Source organism: Larimichthys crocea, chromosome XXIV, assembly GCF_000972845.2.
Source record: "Larimichthys crocea isolate SSNF chromosome XXIV, L_crocea_2.0, whole genome shotgun sequence".
Taxonomy (NCBI): Eukaryota; Metazoa; Chordata; class Actinopteri; family Sciaenidae; genus Larimichthys; species Larimichthys crocea.
Window position 1 is genome coordinate 12,539,063 of NC_040034.1, and position 22,262 is coordinate 12,561,324.

General features: G+C 40.9%; 3 protein-coding genes across 5 annotated transcripts; 1 reads left to right on the plus strand and 2 right to left on the minus strand.

Moving 5' to 3' along the window:
- Nucleotides 1-306: 306 nt before the first annotated feature.
- Nucleotides 307-5,530, minus strand: vash1 (vasohibin 1). Its single transcript, XM_010733845.3, has 7 exons — nt 4,572-5,530; nt 3,988-4,076; nt 3,581-3,637; nt 3,129-3,203; nt 2,521-2,902; nt 1,829-1,938; nt 307-1,634 (listed from the first exon to the last, which is right to left on the minus strand). Exons 1-7 carry the CDS (start codon nt 4,794-4,796, stop codon nt 1,562-1,564), a joined length of 1,011 nt encoding a protein of 336 aa, XP_010732147.1. The 5' UTR covers nt 4,797-5,530; the 3' UTR covers nt 307-1,561.
- Nucleotides 5,531-6,006: 476 nt separating this feature from the next.
- Nucleotides 6,007-9,223, minus strand: fcf1 (FCF1 rRNA-processing protein). The gene is made up of 8 exons (XM_010733844.3): nt 9,088-9,223; nt 7,907-7,971; nt 7,725-7,796; nt 7,491-7,639; nt 7,297-7,369; nt 7,103-7,190; nt 6,347-6,441; nt 6,007-6,242 (listed from the first exon to the last, which is right to left on the minus strand). Exons 1-8 carry the CDS (start codon nt 9,088-9,090, stop codon nt 6,194-6,196), a joined length of 594 nt encoding a protein of 197 aa, XP_010732146.1. The 5' UTR covers nt 9,091-9,223; the 3' UTR covers nt 6,007-6,193.
- On the plus strand, nt 9,162-21,011 carry arel1 (apoptosis resistant E3 ubiquitin protein ligase 1). 3 transcript variants are annotated; one of them, XM_019273170.2, is made up of 22 exons: nt 9,162-9,259; nt 10,010-10,240; nt 10,678-10,846; nt 12,346-12,566; nt 13,025-13,096; nt 13,441-13,667; nt 13,818-14,055; nt 14,154-14,323; nt 14,539-14,719; nt 14,891-15,135; nt 15,257-15,334; nt 15,425-15,566; nt 15,659-15,780; nt 15,903-15,978; nt 16,109-16,218; nt 16,308-16,487; nt 16,753-16,878; nt 17,366-17,495; nt 17,607-17,665; nt 17,754-17,843; nt 17,926-18,101; nt 18,666-21,011. In XM_019273170.2, the coding sequence occupies exons 2-22, from the start codon at nt 10,093-10,095 to the stop codon at nt 18,766-18,768; spliced, it is 3,063 nt and encodes a 1,020-aa protein (XP_019128715.2). In that variant the 5' UTR covers nt 9,162-9,259; nt 10,010-10,092; the 3' UTR covers nt 18,769-21,011. The 3 variants fall into 3 exon arrangements, with proteins under 3 accessions (XP_019128715.2, XP_027130647.1, XP_019128722.2); XM_027274846.1 differs by having other exon boundaries at nt 12,397-12,566; XM_019273177.2 differs by lacking the exon at nt 9,162-9,259 and adding an exon at nt 9,496-9,754.
- Nucleotides 21,012-22,262: the final 1,251 nt, after the last annotated feature.

Consider the following 22,262-nt stretch of genomic DNA (forward strand, 5'->3'; position numbering starts at 1 on the left):
AAACCTTTGGATAGTGTTAAGAGATCTCCCCAGTCTGCTCTCGTCATCATTTGACTTGATGCCAAAAGCTGCCTTTCAACTGAGGACATCCTGTGCTCAGTTTGAACTATCGGTGGACAGAAAACTGGTGCCATTCCCTGCCTGACAAGTAATTACAGCACTTACTGATTAAATACTACTAAATACTACTAAATTTCTGGCCTTTGTTTGGACATGTACTGTTTAAATATGGACAAGGTATTTCAATACATAACCATTCATTTATAACAATGTTTTTTGAAGACAAGATTGTTGTGTCACCACAATCCAAGAGAGCTTTTATTGTGATCCTGTAAATCAAGTCTTTTGGTACAAAACAACTGTGTTACAGAGCACTGAAATGAAAATGGACAAACACCTACAGTCCTGTACACATAAAAATGTTGGCTGTGGCAACATATTGAAAACAGTGTGTGGTAAATATTAAGTGGTCCACTGGTGATAACCAACACTGAAGGAAGTATAAAATGACAGATTAAAAAAAATACAAAATGCAGATAAAAGTGCTGTAAACAAACTTCTTTACATCTTAAATGGAAGTCAGTTGCTTGGATACCACTTAAGGCAAGTGGAATATTGGATAAAGTTGCTACAAATTAAAGATAGAAACAATAAAGCAGTCATACAGTACATATAAACTGACTTTAGGTCTACATTAAATGCAGATGAGGTCAGTCACCTGCGTTGCCACCTTGATAGTTCATGTTCATCACTCAACAGATGCCTTTATACTCTTAAATACACTTCTCTATATTGTGTATTCAATCTCATATTCAGTCAACATCTCAGTAAGGTAAATAGCATGCCAAACATACTAGCATCTGGATATTAGATGTCAGAGAACTGTCTCTCGCAATTTATTTCATTTATTTTTAGTCTTTTGGAAGAGCAGGGATTACACTGCCTTCTGTTTACTTTACGCAATGAGAATAATGGGCTGGATACAAAAAAGTCTTTTTTCTTCTCTTTGAATTTTCATACAAGGCACGAGGGTAGTGGTTTGCAAACTAGTCACTACACAAGCAGTTGCTGCCCAGCAGAGCCTAAGTGGATTTAAAATCACATTACATGTATTTGCACACTTACAGTACGACGATACAGATTGCAGACGAGCCTTAAGAGCTTTAGTTGAATGTAATAAAACCACAGAAACTTATGATATGTCCAGTAGCACATTTACACTGAGTGGTAGTCTTGCCCAACATCAGGGAAGAGTTGTCGTTGTGTTGAGTTAGCAGTTTTTTAAAAACCTTTACAAAGTACTGCACATTTTTTATCATTTCAGAACGTATGCCAGCACCAATTACTATCTGCAGTACAGCTCCAGGAAACGCCTCTGACACAGACATAGGGAAGCTGAATGAGGCATTTGTTTTGAGAAAAAAAGTTGCTGGTGACCTATTCAACATTGCATCCTGTGAATAAGCCAATGTGTGTACAAAGAATTGAGGGGAAATCAATGAATCCATGAGACGAGTGTGTTTGTATCTTGTAAGTTTACAAGCAAGCTAAGATTTCTTCTTCAGACTCGGATCTGGTATCCATTCATGTCTGCGGACGGTTTTTGTTCCAAAACTTTCTTCTCTCCGGAGGGACTGCAACAAGACAAACACGAGAGAATGAGTTTTATTCACAGATGAAGGAAACTGTGACTAAGTCGACTTCTCATTTGCCTTGCACCATCTGCTGTCCGAATATTTTCCAGTGACTCAAAACATGTCATTAGTATCCTCGGGGCCTGTATTTTTAGTGATGAACAAAGTTATCTGGAGCACATGATTAATCATACCGTCTCTCCACGCGGCTGATCCTGCGTACGGGGCTGTTTGGTACTCTGTGGGGTGAGCCCATGCTGTTCCTCCTGTCTTTGGTGGGGGAAGGCGGTGCCGGCTTTCCTATCTGCAAGAACAGTTCACACATCAGAATTTCAATCACCTTAAAACACCACATGCGGGCGAGTTAACTATGTGTATGTCCTCATTGTACAGGGAGAGGCCCAGTCTATGTGCATTTTAATGTGATTGTGCGGAGCCCTCGCTGTAAAAGATCAGCTATTGATGGATTGAGCCAGCCATGCGTGAAGCACAGCAGAGCAGAGTCAAGCCATCACATTAGTTTTATTACACAGAGCTCAGCATCAAGGCTGCCTTTATTATGATAGCATGAGAGGTGATGAGAGAGCATCGTTTGAGAGAAATCGCTCTTCAAATAGCAGGTCAGCTCGGTGTCACTGCGCGTGAAGACGCAGCACATCAAGAGAAATCTAATAAGCTGTTAGGAGGGGCAGCCCCCTCCGCTAGGACAAATGATATTTCACATCATTGTCCTGCAAGAACTCCATCAGCTTGTGCTGGTGTCAGCAGCGCAATTAGAGTAACTGAGTACAAATGAAATGTAAAGCAAAAGCTAAACATGAAAAAAAACATCTGCTTTATGCTTAGATTGCAATGTTCCTATGAAAACTGAGCCACTATGCTGTACCTTCAGCCTCATGTCTCGAGTGTGCCTCTCCAGCTCCTTCCGTAGCTCCTCCTTGGTCAGCTTGTCCACATCTAGTATCGAATGTTTCCATTCTATCTGCTCCACGCTGTGGGGGTCGTGTGACACGTACTGGCCAATCCTGACTTTGCGCAGGGTGTGCCAGTAGCCCCTGTAGGCTCCTTCAAATTCTTGCACCAAGTCCATCAGTGTCCGAAGCTCCAGGGGCTTAAACATGAGGTCCTCCCTCCGGCTGATGCCCAACGCGCCAAAACGCCCCCCGCTGTGGACTCCCAGCACAATGTGGTGGAAGTGGTTCCCTGAGAACTGAGACTGAAAGCTGAGGGGGAAGCGCTCCACACCTGGCATGTTGTTGGTGAGGTAACTGTGTGAAGTTGGGTCAAGAAAAATTCAATTTTTGACTCCAGAGTCTTGAGCAAAATCTGGAAAAACAACATATGGTAAGTCTGCCAAAAAAAAAGAACACATCACAGCATTGTAACACCATGTCTAGTGCAAAAAACACTGCAGGTCCCTACAATTACTGCAATGAAATGTACAACAGTACACCATAAAGCATCATGCAACATGATCTGCCACTGTAAAGATACATCCCCAGGATCACCGCCTCCAGGCATTTGATTGGCAGAGCTTCCCGTGTCATCTCTTTAGCAATGTCCATCAACCTGTGCATGCAGAACAATTGAACAGTTACTCATAGGTTTTACTGGTTATTCATGATCTAGTACACTACTGAGTGCACTACAAATGACATGACCACACTGCTAATGGTTATACGCAGTAAACATTTTCCATGAGGCAGAGAAATAAAATTTGTGCTACTAAATCTAATAAAGTAAGGTCCGGAATATTGTGTTCCAGGCCTCGGCAGTTTGACACTGGTTTCTCCTCACAAAGCCCAGCTCATCCACACATCCACAGCACAGGCAACACCACATGAAATCAACAAACACTGTCGCAGACATCCTGTAACCGCTGCCATAAAGCTCTGTGAGACTATCGCTGATGATCATCAGTATTGGATAAAAGAAAATGTGCTTACGCAGTAAGAGGCCGGCTCTTCTTAATTTCAAAAAACTGTGTTCCCGTGTGATTGTACCTGTAGGACACAGTTAAGGTCACACCATAACACAGCGATGTGAAACTGCTTTGGGAGAACACTCTGCTGCATGCAGCGAGGAAGAAGAGGCGACCACTTAAAGTGCTTTGTGATATTCATAGATTGTTGGTTAATTATGGATGAATAGCTGCTGCTGACAGGAAATCAAGTTTAATATAGAATATAGTATCTACAGTGGCCTACTTTCTAATGTGTGGCCCATATTTATCAAAGTGTACCACAACAGTGGGTCAGTGGGATTACTAAATGTACTTTATCTAACTATATATTACATCAAAAACATTTACTCAATAATTACTGCCACTTGTACCAGCTTAGTCAAAGGATACTGCAATTCCCTGATGTATTTCTGTATGGCTTCCAGTCGCTGTGGGATCGTGGTGGTAGGTTGGTATGTAGGCACACTCGGTATTGGAATCTGTGGGACAGAACATCCAAACAACTGCATCACCACTATACAATCCCAATGTTCATTGTCTCTGGAGAATGTAGTCTTGTGTGACTTCTGTGCTCTTCTGTATGCGGCGTAACCGATGGCAAGAGTTATCTTAATTGCTCTATAACCACTCACGTGGGGGAATGAATGAAAAAGAACTATTCTTCTGTCCGAATCATCTGTAGCATTTAAATGTGCTGTGAACAGAAAAGGCTTTGTATTTTACTACGTGATGAGAGGTAAAAAAAAAGGACTAATGAGCACAAATAATCATTTATAGTAATGTATTTGAGGTGGGTTTAGAGGCACATGGCTTTCTGAGGTTCTATTAGTCATGTGGGACTGCATAGTGACACTGTAACTCAACATTTTCCCACAACACATGGGTGTAAATTGCTTTTCCACTATGTGTAAGTTTCACAAGCATGCAGCGTTACTCCCTATCATAACCAGCTGTAGCTCGTTTCACGTTCTTACCTTGGGTAGGTCGGTGGCAGCCCGGATCTCCTTCCCCAAACCTTCACCATTGGGGTGTATTCGAGCCACATGGCGCCACATCCTCTCCCAAGTCTCCTCATCCACCGGCAGGCCTCCTCTGTTCACATAGAAAGGCACCCCTCCATCCCTCAGCTCTTCTTCGCCTTCATCCTCCTGCTCCTCGTCTCTCTCCTGACTCACAGAGCCCACGGTGGCCCTCAGCATCCCTCCTCCAACAGTAATCCAGGCACACACACACAAAACGTCCTGACTGATGTCTTGGACCTTTTTTAAACGCTGGTTAATCTGCTTGCAGGTTTAAAGTAGGTTTCCACAACAGATGGCCAACTCATGACACCCAGCAGCTTGTGCCACCACCAACCAGTGTCTTAAAACAAAAAGTCAGTGGCGTGCTGGCTTAAATCTAAAGGTGATCTGCTGTGATTGAATAAAGCTCAGCTGCAGAACACAAGTGATATGCAGGAGAAAAAATCCTCTTTTTGGAATAAAGATTTTGCTGTAAGTGTTCAGTACTTTGGTAGTAGAGCCTAGAATATTTAAAAAAAAAATCATACATTCATAGAAATAAAAAAGCTAAGACACTAAGGTTTAGATGTGTCGCCTATTTTAATGACAATACTGTGAAAGTTCATCAACAAGCAAACACAATGTAACGCTATCAGTCTCAGTCTGCAGACAATAAAGTCTTAGAAATTACTAATACCCTGTTACCGTTAGAGGTCATTCACACCGCACTTATCCACGCAAATCACTGCTGCTGTACAATCCCATCGCCTCGACACTCCTCAGAGATCCCGTTCATCTCCGTTTCTAATCATTTCCTTCCTCGAGTCAGCCGGTTCATTGTTCATGCAGATGCTCCTGGTTTCAGCGACTGCGGGTTGGATTCCCGTCCAACGAGCCGCTCAGACACTCCCAGACATCCTTCTACTGCGCATGCGCCATGCTTAGCGGATGATCTAAACCGTGACAAATGCTGCATTCAGGTGCTCCCCCGAAAGATGGTAATCTGATAACTTTTTAAATGTACTAACTGTATCATAAATAAAAGTATATTTATTTCATATATTTCTTAAAGATAAAGTGGAAACCATAAAAAAATGACATCCTACAATGTGATGCTTGTTTTTACCATCACTTTAAATCCCAACATATTTCTGTCATGTCACTGTCACAAACTAGTGATTCATTCATCCTTCATTTATTAGTTATACTAGTATAATACTTACCAACTACAACCTAACAAACAATAAAAACACATAATACAACATAGTATAATTAAGTCAGACACAATTGTGTACACTGTTAACTTAATATTGCCATTAGTTTATGCCTCACATGGTATCTTTGCTTTTAAACATGCCTCTACACATCTGACATGTTGGAAAAAAAACTGGAGACTGAAGATGACATACATTGCAACCATTCATTTATTCTTGGAACCAAATGTTTCATATGAACAACAAAAGTAATTTGCAGTTAGATCAAACACATCCCTGTCCTTAAATTTCAAAACCCTCACAATATTTTTCATATAGATATAAAAGAAAAGAAACAGGAAACTTCAGTCTATATACAGGTCTGGCTCAGTTGGAGAAGTATTAAAACCTTGGAGCTCCATAGTCGTCAGGCATCCGTTCAATATTGTACCTGTATGAAAAGAAACAAAAACACAACACACAAACAAAGTCAGTGTGGCTGTGTCTGAATGATACAGGTGGGTGCTACCATTTTTACATTTTGTGCAGTGTTACCTGTGGTTTGAGATGTACATGATGGGCACCCCGGGGATCTTCCTGACCCTTCTCTTTAGATCTCTGTCCACAGTAGCCAGAATGTAACACTTGTGCTGTGGAAATATGTTTTGTAATTAAGTCCCAACACTACACAGTGTTACATGACATACACGCTTACTTTTATATTTCATGGTTCTGTAGACATAAAAGTATAAAAAGATGGTGGGCATTATGTAGTTGTCATCATTTGTCATAATGCTATCTTCATTTTCCCACACAGTAACATTTCAGTATTTTTTATTTTTATACTACTATTACTACTACTACTACTACTACTACTACTACTAATAATAATAATACATTAAAAACAAAATGTTTAATCATTTTAATACATTTAATTAGTTACTTCTGTGTTTTTGTGCTTTGCTGCTGTTACTTGATATGCCATCCATGCAGGCTATAGTCTTGTCATAGAAGAAAAAGCACAGGTGTTTATTCTTCTCCTTATTATTATTGTTATTATCATCATCATTAAGTGTTCCAGTAAGCCATGGCACCGAGCCAGCATGCACAACACCAGGACCCAGGAACCAGCACATCTAAATCGAATGCAGTCATTAAATGTTATGCAATGCACCTGTGCTTTTCCTGGTATGACAAGCAGAGATGTCTGCTGAGTCAAATGTTTATTACTCAACATATTGGAGTTTTATCATCAAATTAAGATTGATATTCTATGACACATATGTAAAATTAAAGCTATAAGTGCATTACCTGTGTTACCCTTTGGACTAAACAGTCATCAGCATATGTCCCCTTGTGTGTGCATGGCAGGCGCTCAAACCTCGGATCTTTGGCTATCCTGCAAAGACAAAACAAGCAAAGAAAGTAATTAGAAAAAAAACGACATACGAAGAAACAGAATATGTTCGTATCCCCAGTGCCATTTTATATTCAGCAGCTTGTACCTGAGTGCGACTCTGTACTTCATTCCAAGCTTTTCAATCTCAGCCATCACACAGTCTGTGATATGAGGGATACCTGGAAGGATGAAAGTGCAGTGGAGAAAAAACAACAACATTTTTATCTTTTTCTGTATCATTATATAATTATTAGATTAGATTACCTCCATTAATACTCAGCACTTGAAAAGAGTACTTACATTTTGCATACAGGCAGTCCATCATAGACTGAACAATGTCCAGTTTGGCCTTGATGGAGAAGTTGATGAAATTGGTGTCGACTAGAATGTTGTATGGTGGACCAAGCTGAGTATTGTACTGGAAGAACAGGCATGACGGGTGCTTTAGCCTGCACGAAAAGGTAAAAGAAGTCAAGTTAATGAGCAACCCACCACAAGTTACCATCCACTTCAAGTCTCTGTGTGCCGACTTACACTTCTCTCTCCTTAAGCTTTGAGGGATCTTTCTTCCTTTTCTCCTTTGCTTTAGCGCGGTCTTTCTCTTTTCTACAAAACAAACATATAGTTAAGGAGGTTTGCACAGACTTCCATGATCCCTCCACGTGACTGTTAAATAACACTGTTAATAAAAAACCAAGGCAGTTATTAAAACTCACATTCTGGTATCTTTCAGACTGATCATTCTCTTCATCGCAGCAAACTTCTGTGTTTTCCGTTTCGCCTAGAAAAAAAAACAAAAAAACACAGAAATGAATCACAACCAACAACATATATTGTTTTTTGGCAGGAATAGACATAGCTAAAACTACTGGTGAGGGTTTGAGACCACATCAAGACAACAAAAGCTCTCTATTAAAGACAGCTTTCACGTTAAATCACAGAAGACTAGACAAATCAAAACTTTAGTGTCATTATCGAAGCTGATTATTTACATGGAAAGTTGACTTGTATAGCTCAAGCTAATACTTAGATTAGATTAGATTTACTTTATGCATCCCACTACGGGGAAATTTACTTGTTACAGCAGCAGAGCAAAGTGTAGCATACACTACAGAATGAGAAAAAAGTAGAAAAGGAAAAAAAAACACAATAAACAGACTGAAAATTAAAAAAAGAGACAGAAATTAAACAGACAAAGATCTATAACCTACACAATAAACACGAAAAACAATCAACCTTCAAACAACGACAAATACTGAGGATAAAAGTGGCATGATATATAAAACGAGTATTGCAATGTAAAGTGACCATAGTGTAAGAAATATTGCAAAGAAAGTGACCATGATACAAATAATAACATTATTGCAAGAGTAGTGACCCCCAGTTTTTAGTGAAGGGTTTGAGACCACGCCAAGACAACAAAAGCTCTCTAATGTTTATTTATTATTAAACAAAATAACCGCTGTCTCTCAGAGCTTCACGTTAAATCACAGAAGACTGGACAAATCAAAACTTTGGTGTCATTACCGAAGCTGATTATTTACATGGAGTATTGACTTGTGTAGCTCAAGCTAATACTTTAACAGAACCTAGCTCATTCATTCGTCACTTTTTAGGGAGACAACCGCCAACTGAATCTCATTCAGGACGACACCAAGACATATAGAGTGAATAAATATAATATAATATATTACAGAAAGCTGCATATTCGTCTGAGCAGCTGTAACTATGTTTACGGTAAGTTAGCTTTCTTAACGCTAGGCTAGCCACGTTAGCTCAGCCTGCTATAAAAAGATAAAAAGGAGCGTCGTCGCCTAATTAATCATTTGCAAACTGCAAACTTGTATTATTATAAAGACACCGCGCTGTGACTGTAACACAGTCAGAGGTTACATACCATGTTTTAAGCGCTGAACACAGATTAGCTCGATGCTAATCGTGGTAGCCTCTCTTCCCCTCGTGCGCGTGTATGGCGTCGACGCGTTCGCACGCGACGTAATCACCAACCGACGGCTCGCCTGCGCATTTTCCGGTTGCTAAGCTAACGGCTGACAAACAAACAAACGAAGGTACCTGCAGCCGCCTTAACCGCAAACACCGAGGGCAACCTGACACACGCGGCTTTCCTCTTTGTGTCTTATGTGCTATTTTGCAACCCACGTCCCGTGAACGTGTTTGTGTGTGTTTGTGTGTGTGTGTGTGTCTTTGAAAGGCGACGTAGCTTTGTGGGTTTACGTCTGTTAGCATTGTGTTTGTGCTGTTGGTGCTAACCGCTTCACCTCGCGCTCCCGGTGTCAGAGGACCGATGATAGTGCAGCTTCATGTTTATGTGACGCTCCTCTTGTGTTTGTGTTTGCAGCTTTGTGGTAAACGCGTTTAAAGCTCGTATGGGTTATATAGTTAGCTCACTGGTTGTTTGTGACATTTGGTTTTGACTGAGCTAGCACTCAGCTCATTATTTTCAGCACCCTGACCACAATCTGGACTTTTGATCGTGTCATTAGACTTAGTTAATAATGTAGCTGACCAGCCTTTCTTCGACTTCAGTAGCTGAACAGATGCTGGTGAGAGTTTTCTGACCTTTCTGTAGCCAGGTTCTTCATGCATATTTCAGTGCTGTGGATTACATGTAATGTTATTCTCCCATCAGCCAACACCTCTCCAAGGTGACACTTAAATATTCATGCTTCCTTGGCAGAACAGCTTATTGTGAAGCTCTTAGGCTTAATCGTTTCTCGTGTGTGTTATTAGATTTGTTGATAAGCTTTATGTTTTTATGTTTTGGTCCAGCCTAAGCAGTTTCATCTTTTTATTTGTAGGAAACCTGACTATCCCCCTGGTGAGTGGCGTTTTTTCCTTTTGAGCGTGGAGGGCGTCTGAGTGAAGGCTGAACGATGGTCTGATGGACCGCCGCTTCTTCCTGACCTTCCTCTTCTGCTCACTGTCGTGGATCTTCTTCTGGGAAGTGCGCTGGAAGAAAGGGAAAGAGAGTCAGATTGAGGAATGGCTCCAAGGACATAGCCTCTCTGAATACCGACACTTATTTGAAGGTCAGTGGGTTGTGGTCCTCTTCATTTAAGACTTACATGACCATTGCATTTGAGAAGTTTTAAGCAGGTGTAGCCTCAGTGACCTGCACAAGGCCACTTCTGTAAGACCGGTTATTGTTGCTTGGTTATTACGAGTTTATGCAACACTTTTCAAAGCTTTTGCAGAAATTCAAGGGATAAGCGTCATTTTTAATTGGACTTGAACAATGTTTAATACGAGGGGATTGTATTTCTTATTGCTTTGACACGGGTCATTTTTGGGGGTTTTGAACACTGAATGTGCAGGCTTAAGAGACGCACGGACAATCAGCACAGGCTTAAATACTCACTATAATACACTTTAATGGGTATTTAAGCCTGTGCTGAGGCATTACTGATGTTGATTTGTTGGCCAGTCTGTGATGGGGATTTTTATGCATTGTTCATGTGTCATCCAGATGTACAGACGCTGGAGGAACTGAGTCTGAGTGTATTGAGTCGTCTGGAAGAGGTGGTGAAGGAACAGCGGCGCTGGAGGGAAATTGCAGAGGCCCACATCCAGCTGCTCCGAGACTTTGCCTTCCAGGAGTGGCTCTGCTCCCAGAACCTGGAGCACTATTACCATACGTAAGCAATGAAAGGTCTTGACTTGAACATTCGCACCAATCTGGCAGTCAGTTGTTGCAGCTTTCCTTTTTCTGAAACAATTACTTGTTGGCATGTCATAAATGTGGATTTTTCCGGGCATAGTTTTTGTTTTTATCATGTCTTGAACTGGTTATGAGATTACGGTCATGTTTTTATGCTGGGTGTATTTATTTATGTCCACTTGAGGGCAGCCTCTCCATTCATGGGGAGCTGAGTTTGCTGACACAGAGTTGTGGAGGCTGCGGTGTTTCAGAGGGTCACTGCAGTAAAAAGTATTCTTCAGAGACTGTTCGTGTAAGACCCTGCAGCAATGCAGATGTTTATGAATGTGTGTTGGGTGCTCTCTCTTGATGTAATCAGAACTGGTTATGATAAGATATCTTACCTGTTTGTCAGTGTAAAGAAGGAAGGAAGGAAGGAAGGAAGGAAGGAAAGTCAGTTGTAATGTTTCTAAAGGACAGTTCTGTTTTTAAAAACACACCCTTAGTCACGTTTTTTATGTGTTTTGATCAAAATCGTCCGACATTTCTAATGTGGCTCAGTGTCACGTTTCTGAAGGTCATGACTGTCACACTATCGCTGCCTCCGGTGCTATTTTGGCTGACTAGACTTTAAACCTTTAATACTCACATAATTATGGCTGAGCTTCTATTCAGTGACTAGCTGTAGTACCAGAAGATTTGCTCTCACATGTGTTGGCTAAAAATATTACTCTGTGAATGGGAAAGAATTTGAATTTGCAGACTCATGGTAGCCTCTCATTAGTGTGCGTGTGTAGGAGTGCAATAATTTAAAAAAGATACAATTATATACTTTAATACAAAAATAAAAATATAGTTTTTTTAATTCATTAATACAGTAATTAAACACAAACACAAAATAGTGATAAACTGCCACACACTGTAAACTCAACACAGCAACATGTAAATTCAGATACCTGATAACTGACAACAAGAAGAAGTTTTTACTAATTATTAAGCTAATATTGTGTGTTACCATAATTTGTGCCATAATAATCACACTATAAAAAAAGTTGATTGCAGCACCAGCACATTCCTGGTGTCGACAGACAAAGACAAAGCTGCTGTCTGTTTATTGTTCAGTTACAACTGAACATTTTCTTTTCTAGAAGTTTCCGTGTAATAAAGCTTTACAGCTTCCGTGTAATAAAGTCTTTTGGAAAGGCCAGATGCAACGTGCCGCACTGTCTCACTGCACCCTGTTGACATAACTGTGGAGCTTAGCTGATAAGATCGGGGTTACTCCTCATGCAGAGTTTCACAAAGGCTAGTGCTTGCTTTGAATGTGGGACAACCTGTAGTGCGCAGTTAAGTCATCAGATTTACTCAATAGACATGGAGCAACGCTACAATGGAGACATGGTAGTGTTACTACACCCCAGACTGTACTTTGAAGGTAATAAAGCATTTCAGCCATGTAGCTACTTAATATGCTTTCACTTTTGTTTTTCACTGCAGACTGAAGACGTTGGGTTGTATAAATCTGGATGATCTGTCTCGGTTTGACAGTGAACTGCAGCTGTCTTTAGCTGCCTGGGGTTACTACTACGAAGACTACATAAGGTTGTCTACAGGCATTAAGATCCTCCAGACGTCCAGGGGGAGTCGTGACCAGGACTACGAGATCCGGCTGGTGCACAGCCTTGCAGAGAGGCGTCTGAATGAGAAGTGGTCGCTTGGTAAGATTCTGATAGTTTTCTGCCCGTTGAATGGTTTTAGTTTGGGTTGATATAGTATCAAGAGGCATTTTAATATACGGTGTAAACATAAGATGGATTGCACAGCCACAGATCTTTGAATATAGCTTAAGTATTGTAAAGGAGAAGTCGAGTGTTGCTTCATCTCTATCTACAGTCTGATATCTGTTTGTCTTTTTCTCTCATAAAATCTAATATTCACTCCTGTTGAGGATAAAAAGCAGGACAATATATAAAATAAATAAATGTTGCGCCATAGCGTAGAACAAACATAACCCGTGTTATATTGGTATCGACATGATGTAATCATAAAACAATGTGTTGAAAAGGAAAGGGCAAAGTACAACATCAAGAATTATCTTGCAGGTTCAGAGCAGGAGGTGTGTACTGTCATTATTGAAATGATTATTCATTGGCACACTGTCCACTTGTCTTTTCAGCGGGAGCTCTCATATTTGGCTGTACTGTGGCACTGTGCTTCTTGATAAGGGACCTCATGTTTTACGTGATTGGTGAGTCCCCTGTGTAGCTGTTTTATATTGGAGTTTGGATTAATATGGCTTGTTCTGAAAATGATGCTGACTCATAGTGCTTGATTCTTCCTCGTCCTCAAGGCATGTACTTTATCTAGGTGTGATAGTACCAGTTTTACTAATTGCTTTCAAGTATTTGTACTGCCCAAAGGGTCTGTTGTAAAAGTTTGGTGCCATAAATCTTTATCAAACAATAAATTTTGCTCTGTGTTAGAAATGAATCTTAGTGTGGAACTTAGCTCCTAACCATATAAATACCTTGTGTTTATTGCAAACATATGTTCTAATACCTGTCTCCGGTGCTTCTTCCCTTCATGTGGCAGGTGGAATTACTGTTTCCATCATAGCGTTTGTCTTCACCATCAAGTTCCTCTGTGAGCTTGCAGCGAGAGTAGTCAGCTTCCTGCAGAATGAGGATCCAGGGCGACGCGGTGACCGCAGTATCTACGACTATGTCCGGGGCAACTACCTGGACCCACGCTCCTGCAAGGTGTCTTGGGATTGGAAGGAACCGCAGGAAGTGGGGCAGACTATGAGCTTCAGAGTCCAGGTGATGACTGATTCCTCTTGTTTCTTGTCTAAATTCTTACAAATCGATTACACATGCAGCATTGTCAAGAATATTTGATCAGCTGTATTCAGAAATGTCAGATTTGCTCGTTTTCTGTACTAAAATAAACTTTTTTTTTGTACTTCTTAGCTGTTCTATAAGAATGGCCAGCCTTTCCCAGCCCATCGGCCTGTGGGACTGAGGGTCAACATCACCCACATTGAGATGGCTCTGGACATCCCTGTTACACAGGAAGTTCTGCACGAACCAGAGTCTAATGTAGTCAAAGTGGCATTCACAGTGCGCAAGGCCGGACGTTATGAGGTTGCTGTCAAGCTGGGTGGGCTCAATGTGGCCTACAGCCCTTATTACAAGACATTCCAGCCAGGTATTACATCGACACCATATTTTGCTGTGTGTAATTATTCATTTGGCATGTTTGTGTTGTTTATTGAGTATTTTTCTGTTTTCTTCTGTGCACATCAGGTACAGTTGTCCCATCCAAAACCAAAATAGCCTACCACTTCTCCACCCTGGTGCTAACAAATGGCCAGCAGCACACTTTGCAGATTGAGCCCAGGGACGAGTATGGAAACCCCACCAGTAACTCCACATCTCTCACGGATGAAGCCAACTACAGCGTCCATGTGCACTCTGTAAGGCAACAAACCCTGTTTCTATTATCCATTAAAACTGTAATTTGAAGCTTTATTTCTTTGATTACGACTAAAAACTGAAAGCCAGCATTTCTCTGAACCCTTCTGTTCCCAATTGCACAGTCACTAGCTTTATAGTATAGCAGAACAGGTTCCTACAAGCAATTTCCAAAAGTCTGAGCTGGGATTCATTTGAGTTTTTCCTGTTCTTCCAGCTGGGCACAGTAGATGATGACAGTCTGGAGGAGTACTACAGTAAATCAGTTACACTCAACAAGCAGCAGTGCCAGGTTCTGCTAAGACTGACCCTGAGGAGGACGGGCTGTTTCAGGGCCCGCATATCATACAAAGACCAGCCGCTCAGCAACGGGGAATTTGACATTATTGTTCTCAATGGTAAGCAGCTTTTCCACGCTGAAGAAAAAATACACTGCTATAGATTGGGTCCAGGAATACAGCACACCTTTCCAATAACTATTTAATGCATTGAAAAAATGTAGAGATTTATTTTTGTTCCTTCAGCCTGTTTTCAAAGCCTAATCCTTGTATTCTCATTACACGTTTCAGAGAATGAGAAGGCCTGCGTGGAGAAGAATGTGTCCACTCCTGGCATAAGTATCTACTTTGAGGCATACCTTTACAACAGTGGGAATTACAGCAGCTCCTCATGGCAGTTACCCGCCTCCTCTTTGCTGGCTCCCCAGCGGAGGCCCTCCATGGGAGAAGAGGAGGATGAGCACGACTCTCCTGTGGAGGGACAACCCGAGAAGGTCAAGAAACCAAAAAAGGTCTACTGTTACATATCGCCAAAGGTAAGTGGCCAGCGTTTAAAGGTTAGGTTTAATTAATGCGACTTTTCGTCTTCAGCTTTTGGGATTGTGAATGAAAACACATTTTAATGCGACGTGACTTGTACCTTTTTATGTCAAACAGCAACTATCCGTGAAGGAGTTCTACCTGAAAATTATTCCGTGGCGCCTTTTCACATTTCGAGTATGCCCAGGAACGAAGGTAAGCAGAGCTGATGTCAGAAAACCCTGGAGAACGGCCCATTTTCATTTGGTTTGATGAGCTTACCATAATCCTCTGCTCTCTTTTCAGTTTACCTATTATGGTCCAGACCCGGTTCACAAGTACCTAACTCTAGTGGTGGACGATGGGATACAGCCTCCCGTGGAGCTCAGCTGCAAAGACAGGAACATCATGGCTGCCACCTTCATTCGCTTCCTGCACAAGAACATCGGTTCGTTTGAGTCTACTGTGAACACTGCTACCTTTGTCAATACTGTCTTACTTATAGGGACTGCAGCAGTAATTTCATGGTATCGTCCATAGGTGGCTCTGAAACCTTCCAAGACAAGGTGAACTTCTTTCAACGTGAACTCAGGCACATCCACTCCAAGAGACCTCGCACCAAGACCTGCCTAAAAATCACTCGACACTCTATTCTAGATTCAGTGAGTGCAGCTTCACCGTGTTTATAAAGCCGTTTCATAAGCTGTGAATCATGTACTCATAGCAGTTATGTGGCTACAGTGATAAACTTTTTCATTTTCCTGTCCCTCTCCCTGTTGCTCAGTCCCTGAAGGTTACAAGAAACTTCTCAGTGTCCGACTGGAGTAAGAACTTCGAGGTTGTGTTTCAAGATGAGGAAGGTAAACAAACCATCTGAATTCTGAGTGAGATTCATGGTGTCTTCAGTGTGTGTTAAGTTTGAAATTGTTGCTGCAACAATGACTTACTACCAAAAGCCACGCTGCTAAAACCTTTAACATTTCTCTGCAGCTCTGGACTGGGGAGGGCCTCGCAGGGAGTGGTTTGAGCTGATTTGTAAGACCCTCTTTGACACCTCCAACCAGCTGTTCACCCGTTTCAGTGACAACAACCAGGGACTTGTAAGTCTTTTAAACTGCTTAAACCACATTCAGAATCCCCTTTGGATTGCAGTTTAAAAAGCAAGAGTGCGTTCATCTTCATTTTCCAGGTGCACCCAAATGCTGACCGGCCGCCTCACCTGCGTCTAAAGATGTATGAGTTTGCGGGTCGCATCGTAGGGAAGTGTCTGTATGAGTCTGCTCTGGGCGGGGCCTACAAACAGCTGGTTCGTGCGCGCTTCACACGGTCCTTCTTGGCCCAGATCATTGGCCTCAGGATGAACTACAAGGTATGGAACGGGTCACGTTATGATTGTTTACCCATTTGCTGTCAGCTGGTCTGCCTCATCACTGATTTATGTCTTGGCATTATTTATTTCCTGGAGAATAATTCAGCATGTTTTGCTGTTTATCCAACTTCCTACAATTTCAAAGCAGAGAATTAAAGCCGAGCCAATACATTTTTTTTTTTAATCCTTTCACAGAGAAGATGAATCGGCATGTTTATTTAAAAATGTCATTTTCTCGTGTTCGCGTTTTATTTTCCGCACACAGTACTTCGAGACGGATGACCAGGAGTTCTACAAAACAAAAGTTTGCTTCATCCTAAACAATGACGTGAGTGAAATGGACCTGGTGTTCGCCGAGGAGAAGTACAGCAAGTCGGGACAGCTGGATAAGGTGAGGCAACACTTTGGAAAGGAACATCCCCTCCTATGCCTGATGTCATTTTACAGGAGATATGAGCAATAAACCAAACAAAAGAAACCATATTGGTTGTTTGGCTTACACAGTGGGAGTGTTGAGTTTACATGAAGGTGGATGAGCAGAGTTTGGCATCCTTTTTAAACTTTGTCACTCAGTTATTAAATACCACAATAACATTGTAACTCCCTATGTTGAAACAGAGTTCAGTATTGCTCCAAAGTTATATATTTTTCATTAGCATTTACACTAATGCGTTCGACCTGTATAACTGGATTTTACAGATCTGAGTGTCTGAACTCTTACTGAACTCATTCTTATCCTGTAATTCTGTTATCTCTCCTTTACTGGCCTCCATTCCCCATTTCTTTGATGCACACACATTCATTTTAAACAGTTTCTCGTCTTTACTGTTTTATGTATTTTGTCTGACATTTATATCCTGCCACATGTTCTCTTGCAGGTGGTGGAACTGATATCAGGGGGAGCTCAGATTGCTGTTACCAATGAAAACAAGATGCATTATCTCAACCTGCTGGCTCAGTATAGACTGGCCAGCCAGGTGAGAGATGAGGTGGAACACTTCCTGAAAGGTAAGGAAACAAACACAGCTGCAGTCTGACTTCTTTTTTTTTGCCAGTTCCCCTCATTTAAGATCTCCGGTAATGTGCAGATAATTAGTGTAATTTCCTGATCAATTGCAGGTTTAAATGAACTGGTTCCAGAAAACCTGCTAGCCATATTTGATGAGAATGAGTTGGAGGTATGTGTGATGTTTATAATAAAAATCCTGTTGATCTTTAAAAACGCCACTGGGTAATACTGATTTCTTTCTTTTTAAATCTCTTCAGCTGTTGATGTGTGGCACCGGTGATATAAACGTGCAAGACTTCAAAGCTCATGCTGTGATTGTAGGAGGATCGTGGCACTTCAGAGAGAAAGTATGTCATGGAAATTCTCCGTCTGTGTTTTCGTCCAACAGCAGGCCAGCGATTGAAAATGTTGGTTTTATGTTCTGCACAGGTGATGAAGTGGTTCTGGGCCGTGGTGTCCAGCTTCACTCAGGAGGAGTTGGCCCGTCTGCTGCAGTTCACCACCGGATCCTCTCAGCTTCCCCCGGGGGGATTCAACACCCTTTGCCCCTCTTTTCAGATCATCGCTGCTCCCACACACAGCACCTTGCCCACTGCACACACGTGGTGAGTAGGACAACAGACAGATATTCTGTCTTCTTCTTTTATTTTTGGAAAATAAAAACCTAAAAAGGTGTTAACAATGAGAAAAGTTGTATATAGATATAGTTTTTGTTATAAACTTGACTACTGCAAAGTTTTGTATATGTGGTATCTTTTAGTAATATATATGTGTTGTATAAGGAAACTAGAAAGCCTGCAAGCCACCACCTTGATGAAGGCAAGATGGCTGCAGAAGTTTGGTTAATGAAGCATGGTGTAAGAGTTGTGCAATATGTTTTAACATTGTCATTTGTGACATTTACAGTCTCACAGAGCTGCTATGGCTGTAGACTCTTCTTCTCTCTTTTTAAAAAGGCTCTGTAGTCTCTTAAAACAGTTGTAGTTTTAATAAAAGTTACTCAGAAATGAGTAAATTTGCATTACCGAGCTTATAATGAAGTCTTTGTTGCATTTGTTGACAATAAGAAAAATACAGAACATCACCACACTGTATTACACATGCTCTAAATGTTGCACAAATGCTTTATCGGCATCTAAACATTTGTTGACGCTTGTCTTTCTATCTAGTTTTAACCAGCTGTGCCTCCCTACCTACGACTCCTACGAGGAGCTGCACAAGATGTTGAAGCTGGCCATCAGTGAGGGCAGCGAGGGCTTCGGCATGCTCTGACTCTCTCCCATCACTGGCACTGTGTGTTCCACTCGTACAAGAAGAGACCAGCACTGTCCACTCCGGTGCACCACTTCCCTGCATTCATCTGCATTTAACAGTGGGCTTCTTGGCAGAGAAGCACCAAGACTCCCTATAAAATACTCTCTCAGGATGAGAGGGCATTAAAGGAAGTCCCAGAAAGCTTTCCTGAGATCAGGACTCAATCATATGAACTCTAGTGCTACTGTATGTATATAAAATATCTCACTTTTGTTAAAAAGGAAAACATGAATTGCTGGAAAAGGTGAGGTTTAGGCTAGTTTTATTTCTTAATGCTAAAGTTTGCTTAGTTTTATATGTTTGAAAGACATGACGCTAGAGCAAAGGCCTCGACTATTACTGTATAACTGCTTTTTTTCTTTTGCATTTTGCATTTTGCAAACTGAGGAACACTTAAGTGCAACAGCAGCCTACATTTGACGTGGGTAACGCGTGCATCAACAGCACTTTGGCCTTAATCGATCAGGGACTGATGTGTGTATGTAAATATATAATATCACTCTTTTATTTGAATACTTGTACATAGTAGTGTGTATACACAGGTTTTCATCTGGTTACCTTTTTTGATTTGACGTTTAAGGAGAAGGGATTTCTTTACAGTTGCACGTTTGATGGGTTGAGAGTTTATATAATTTCTATAAGCTTTTTTTTTCCTTTTTTTCCTTTCAGATATGAATGGTTTTAAAAGAAGCCAAGTAATTTCTATTGTTTATACATGTTTTTAACTTATTGTGTCTTGGAAAAAATATATATATTGTGTTATTTGTGTTGATCCCTACTGTTTAAAATATGTTCGTCTGGAGCGGGAAAATGTTTTTGTTATGTTTTATAACCTGCCTTATTCATACCCGTTGCCTCTGATTGTATCCAGAGAGGTGCGTAGGTGAAAGAAGTGTAGTCAATAGGTAATAGATATATTATGACATTTCTACTAGTACATGCAGGGGTCACTGTGGTTGGCTGGTTGTTGGGGATAGCCCATATATAACAAATATGTTGTTATATATGATGATTCCTTTTTTTATTCACAGCCTTTTATGGGTTTACCTCAGAATCTCCTATGTCACCTTTGCATTCTCTGACACAGGAGTATGTGTGTTCAAGCACATGTATAGAAAAGCATAACATATACAGTTTGTTCATAGTTGCCTCCTTCCAGTTCAGACTATACAACCTTTAGCCATATTATCCCACATTCTCAGTAAACTAAAGCATTATATCAGTGGCTGTTACGCCCTCTATGTTGTAAAACTGTTATCTTTTAATGCTGATAGTATTGTCAATATCCTGAGCCAACAGACTTGTTTTCTCTTTTTCTGTTCATAATCGTGTAGCAGTTTCTTTGCTGTTCCAGAGTTTACATGTTCGTTAGCCATTTTGTAATAGTGTGCCAGCCAGAGTGTTCGTGAAGCATTTAGGAAAATTCATGTTTCGAAGAAAAAGAAGACGTTAATGGATGATTCTTCTCAGTAGTATTTTAAAATTTGTTCATGCCCCCCCCACTGAGCACTCTGGATGCAGTTTCACTCCTCACATTATTCTCACAGATGGCAGTAAAAGTTTGACTCGGCCACTAAGAGATTTAACTCGTTGAGAGGCAGAGTTGTCACATTTTTGACTACAGTTGCTGCAGGTTGGGATTGGCCGCATTGATTCACCTGAGCTAATTCAGCGTCTGCTTGGGATTTGACGAGAATTAGCTTGTTCTTTAGCTGGATTTTTTTACAGTGTTAAGAGGTTTATAAGAAGATTTGTTTGTGTTTGTTTGGGTTGTGCAATGTTGACCCGATGTACTGAGGAGAGCAGTGAAAATGTGGAGTGCTTATGAAAATGTTTCATCAAGGGTGTGTTTTCTGCACCAATACCAATGGTAGTTTAAACAAAACGCGTATTAGTTGTCCCATTAGACATGACAATTATAAACAAATATGAAGGAGGTCTGTCTCGTTTTATGTTCTTGTTTAATGTTTGTTTTTCATGAGCATTTACTACTCTGTTTTATGTTTTGATTGTTTCTGGGTTAGATGACCTGAGTGTGACTTTTTAGCAATGTAGATATTGTGAAATATGAACTTTGAAGCTGGGGTACTGTTTTCTTTTCTTCTTTTTTTTTAAACGGCAAGCCGCTGCTGATGAATGTTTGAGATTCTCTGCACTGCAGGCCCTTTGTTTATGGAAATAAAAAAAAATGATGGACTAAATTCTTCTCACCTTATCTCACTTTTTTCTGCATCATATTTGGATTGTGTGAAGGAACGTGATTATACTTTCAAATCTGTTCTTTGAAAGTGGACCAAAGATGTTCTCAGCATAATGAAGATTAGGCTAATTATGTTTTTGCCTTTATTGTGAGATTAGGAACAGATGAAGGTGTTCGATTGTAGCAGCTCATCACTAGTAGCACTGTTTTTTTTAATACATGGGACAAAGTCTTTAACCAAAGGAGGGCTTGTGATAACCCACCTATCAAAAAGACTAGGGTGCTAGTTCGTAATAGTTAAGTTTATTACCTTTAGTAAATCAGGACAGCTGTCGTATTTGTTGCAATGAAGCAGAAAGTCCAGGAAATCTGTCAAACAAATGATTTACAGATGCGTTTTTCATCAGACTGTTTTATAACCATATGAATACATATAAAGATCTCTGCTAAACTGTCATTTGTAGAAAATTCACTTCATTGAATCTTGGCCAGCAGAGTGCATGTTTTAAACACAAGGGGGCAGTGGCTCTACATGTCACATGAAAGAGATACATGCTTCTTCTGCTGTCATCCCTCGGGACAGCTTAGCAGCAGTAAATGATGAAGAGCTTTCCTGTTTTCGGCTGACCCTCCATACTTCCAGTATTTCCAATACAGACAGAAGGCCAAATTGAATCTCCTCCATTTCAGACATTTCTCATTTCCCCCACACGCATACAATACATACCTCACAAACTCATAAAAATAAACAAAGTCCATTCAAACCTGCTGCTTTCACGTCATATGAAGAAGTAATGAAATCAATCTTTTCAGAGCTCTGCTGTGTATAGAATGTGATCATATCTAACTGGTAAACAACAGCTCCCTCTTCTTTCACCATATGGCGATGGTAGCATAACTGACAGCTATGTCAGCACAAGACATGATTGAAACACACTCCAGCACGACTGAATGTTTGCTTCCTGAGTCATACAGTGTCTGATAATGGACTCTATGAGTAAAAATCCTTTTTTAATTGCTTTGCTTGAAGGATGTGGACACGCAGGCCTCATGGCCTTCCTTGCTACACCCACATGTTCCTGGCGTGTCTCCTCACACTGTGGTCTGAACACTATCAGGAGAAGGCAGAAAGGCATCTTGAAGTACTTGGAAGCAGGAGTCCAGTTATTTGGTCTTGGCATGCACCTGTGGATTTGCATAATGGTCTCTCTCAAATTTCCCCCAGGAATGCTTGCTAAAGAGGGACCACAAA

What these genes read in the sequence shown, in the direction of transcription:
- fcf1 (XM_010733844.3), bottom strand. An exon ending in AAGTACAGAGTCGCACTCAG is followed by an intron (nt 7,191 to 7,296) that starts GTACAAGCTGCT and finishes TTGTCTTTGCAG; the next exon opens with GATAGCCAAAGATCCGAGGT. An exon ending in ATGTACATCTCAAACCACAG is followed by an intron (nt 6,243 to 6,346) that starts GTAACACTGCAC and finishes CTTTTCATACAG; the next exon opens with GTACAATATTGAACGGATGC.
- arel1 (XM_019273170.2), top strand. Translation starts at nt 10,093, where the DNA reads ATGGACCGCCGCTTCTTCCTGACCTTCCTCTTCTGCTCACTGTCGTGG. An exon ending in ACTGTTACATATCGCCAAAG is followed by an intron (nt 15,136 to 15,256) that starts GTAAGTGGCCAG and finishes TATGTCAAACAG; the next exon opens with CAACTATCCGTGAAGGAGTT. An exon ending in TGTGTTTCAAGATGAGGAAG is followed by an intron (nt 15,979 to 16,108) that starts GTAAACAAACCA and finishes ATTTCTCTGCAG; the next exon opens with CTCTGGACTGGGGAGGGCCT.
- vash1 (XM_010733845.3), bottom strand. Translation starts at nt 4,796, where the DNA reads ATGCTGAGGGCCACCGTGGGCTCTGTGAGTCAGGAGAGAGACGAGGAG. An exon ending in AAGAGCCGGCCTCTTACTGC is followed by an intron (nt 3,204 to 3,580) that starts GTAAGCACATTT and finishes CTGCATGCACAG; the next exon opens with GTTGATGGACATTGCTAAAG. An exon ending in CTCGAGACATGAGGCTGAAG is followed by an intron (nt 1,939 to 2,520) that starts GTACAGCATAGT and finishes CTGTTCTTGCAG; the next exon opens with ATAGGAAAGCCGGCACCGCC.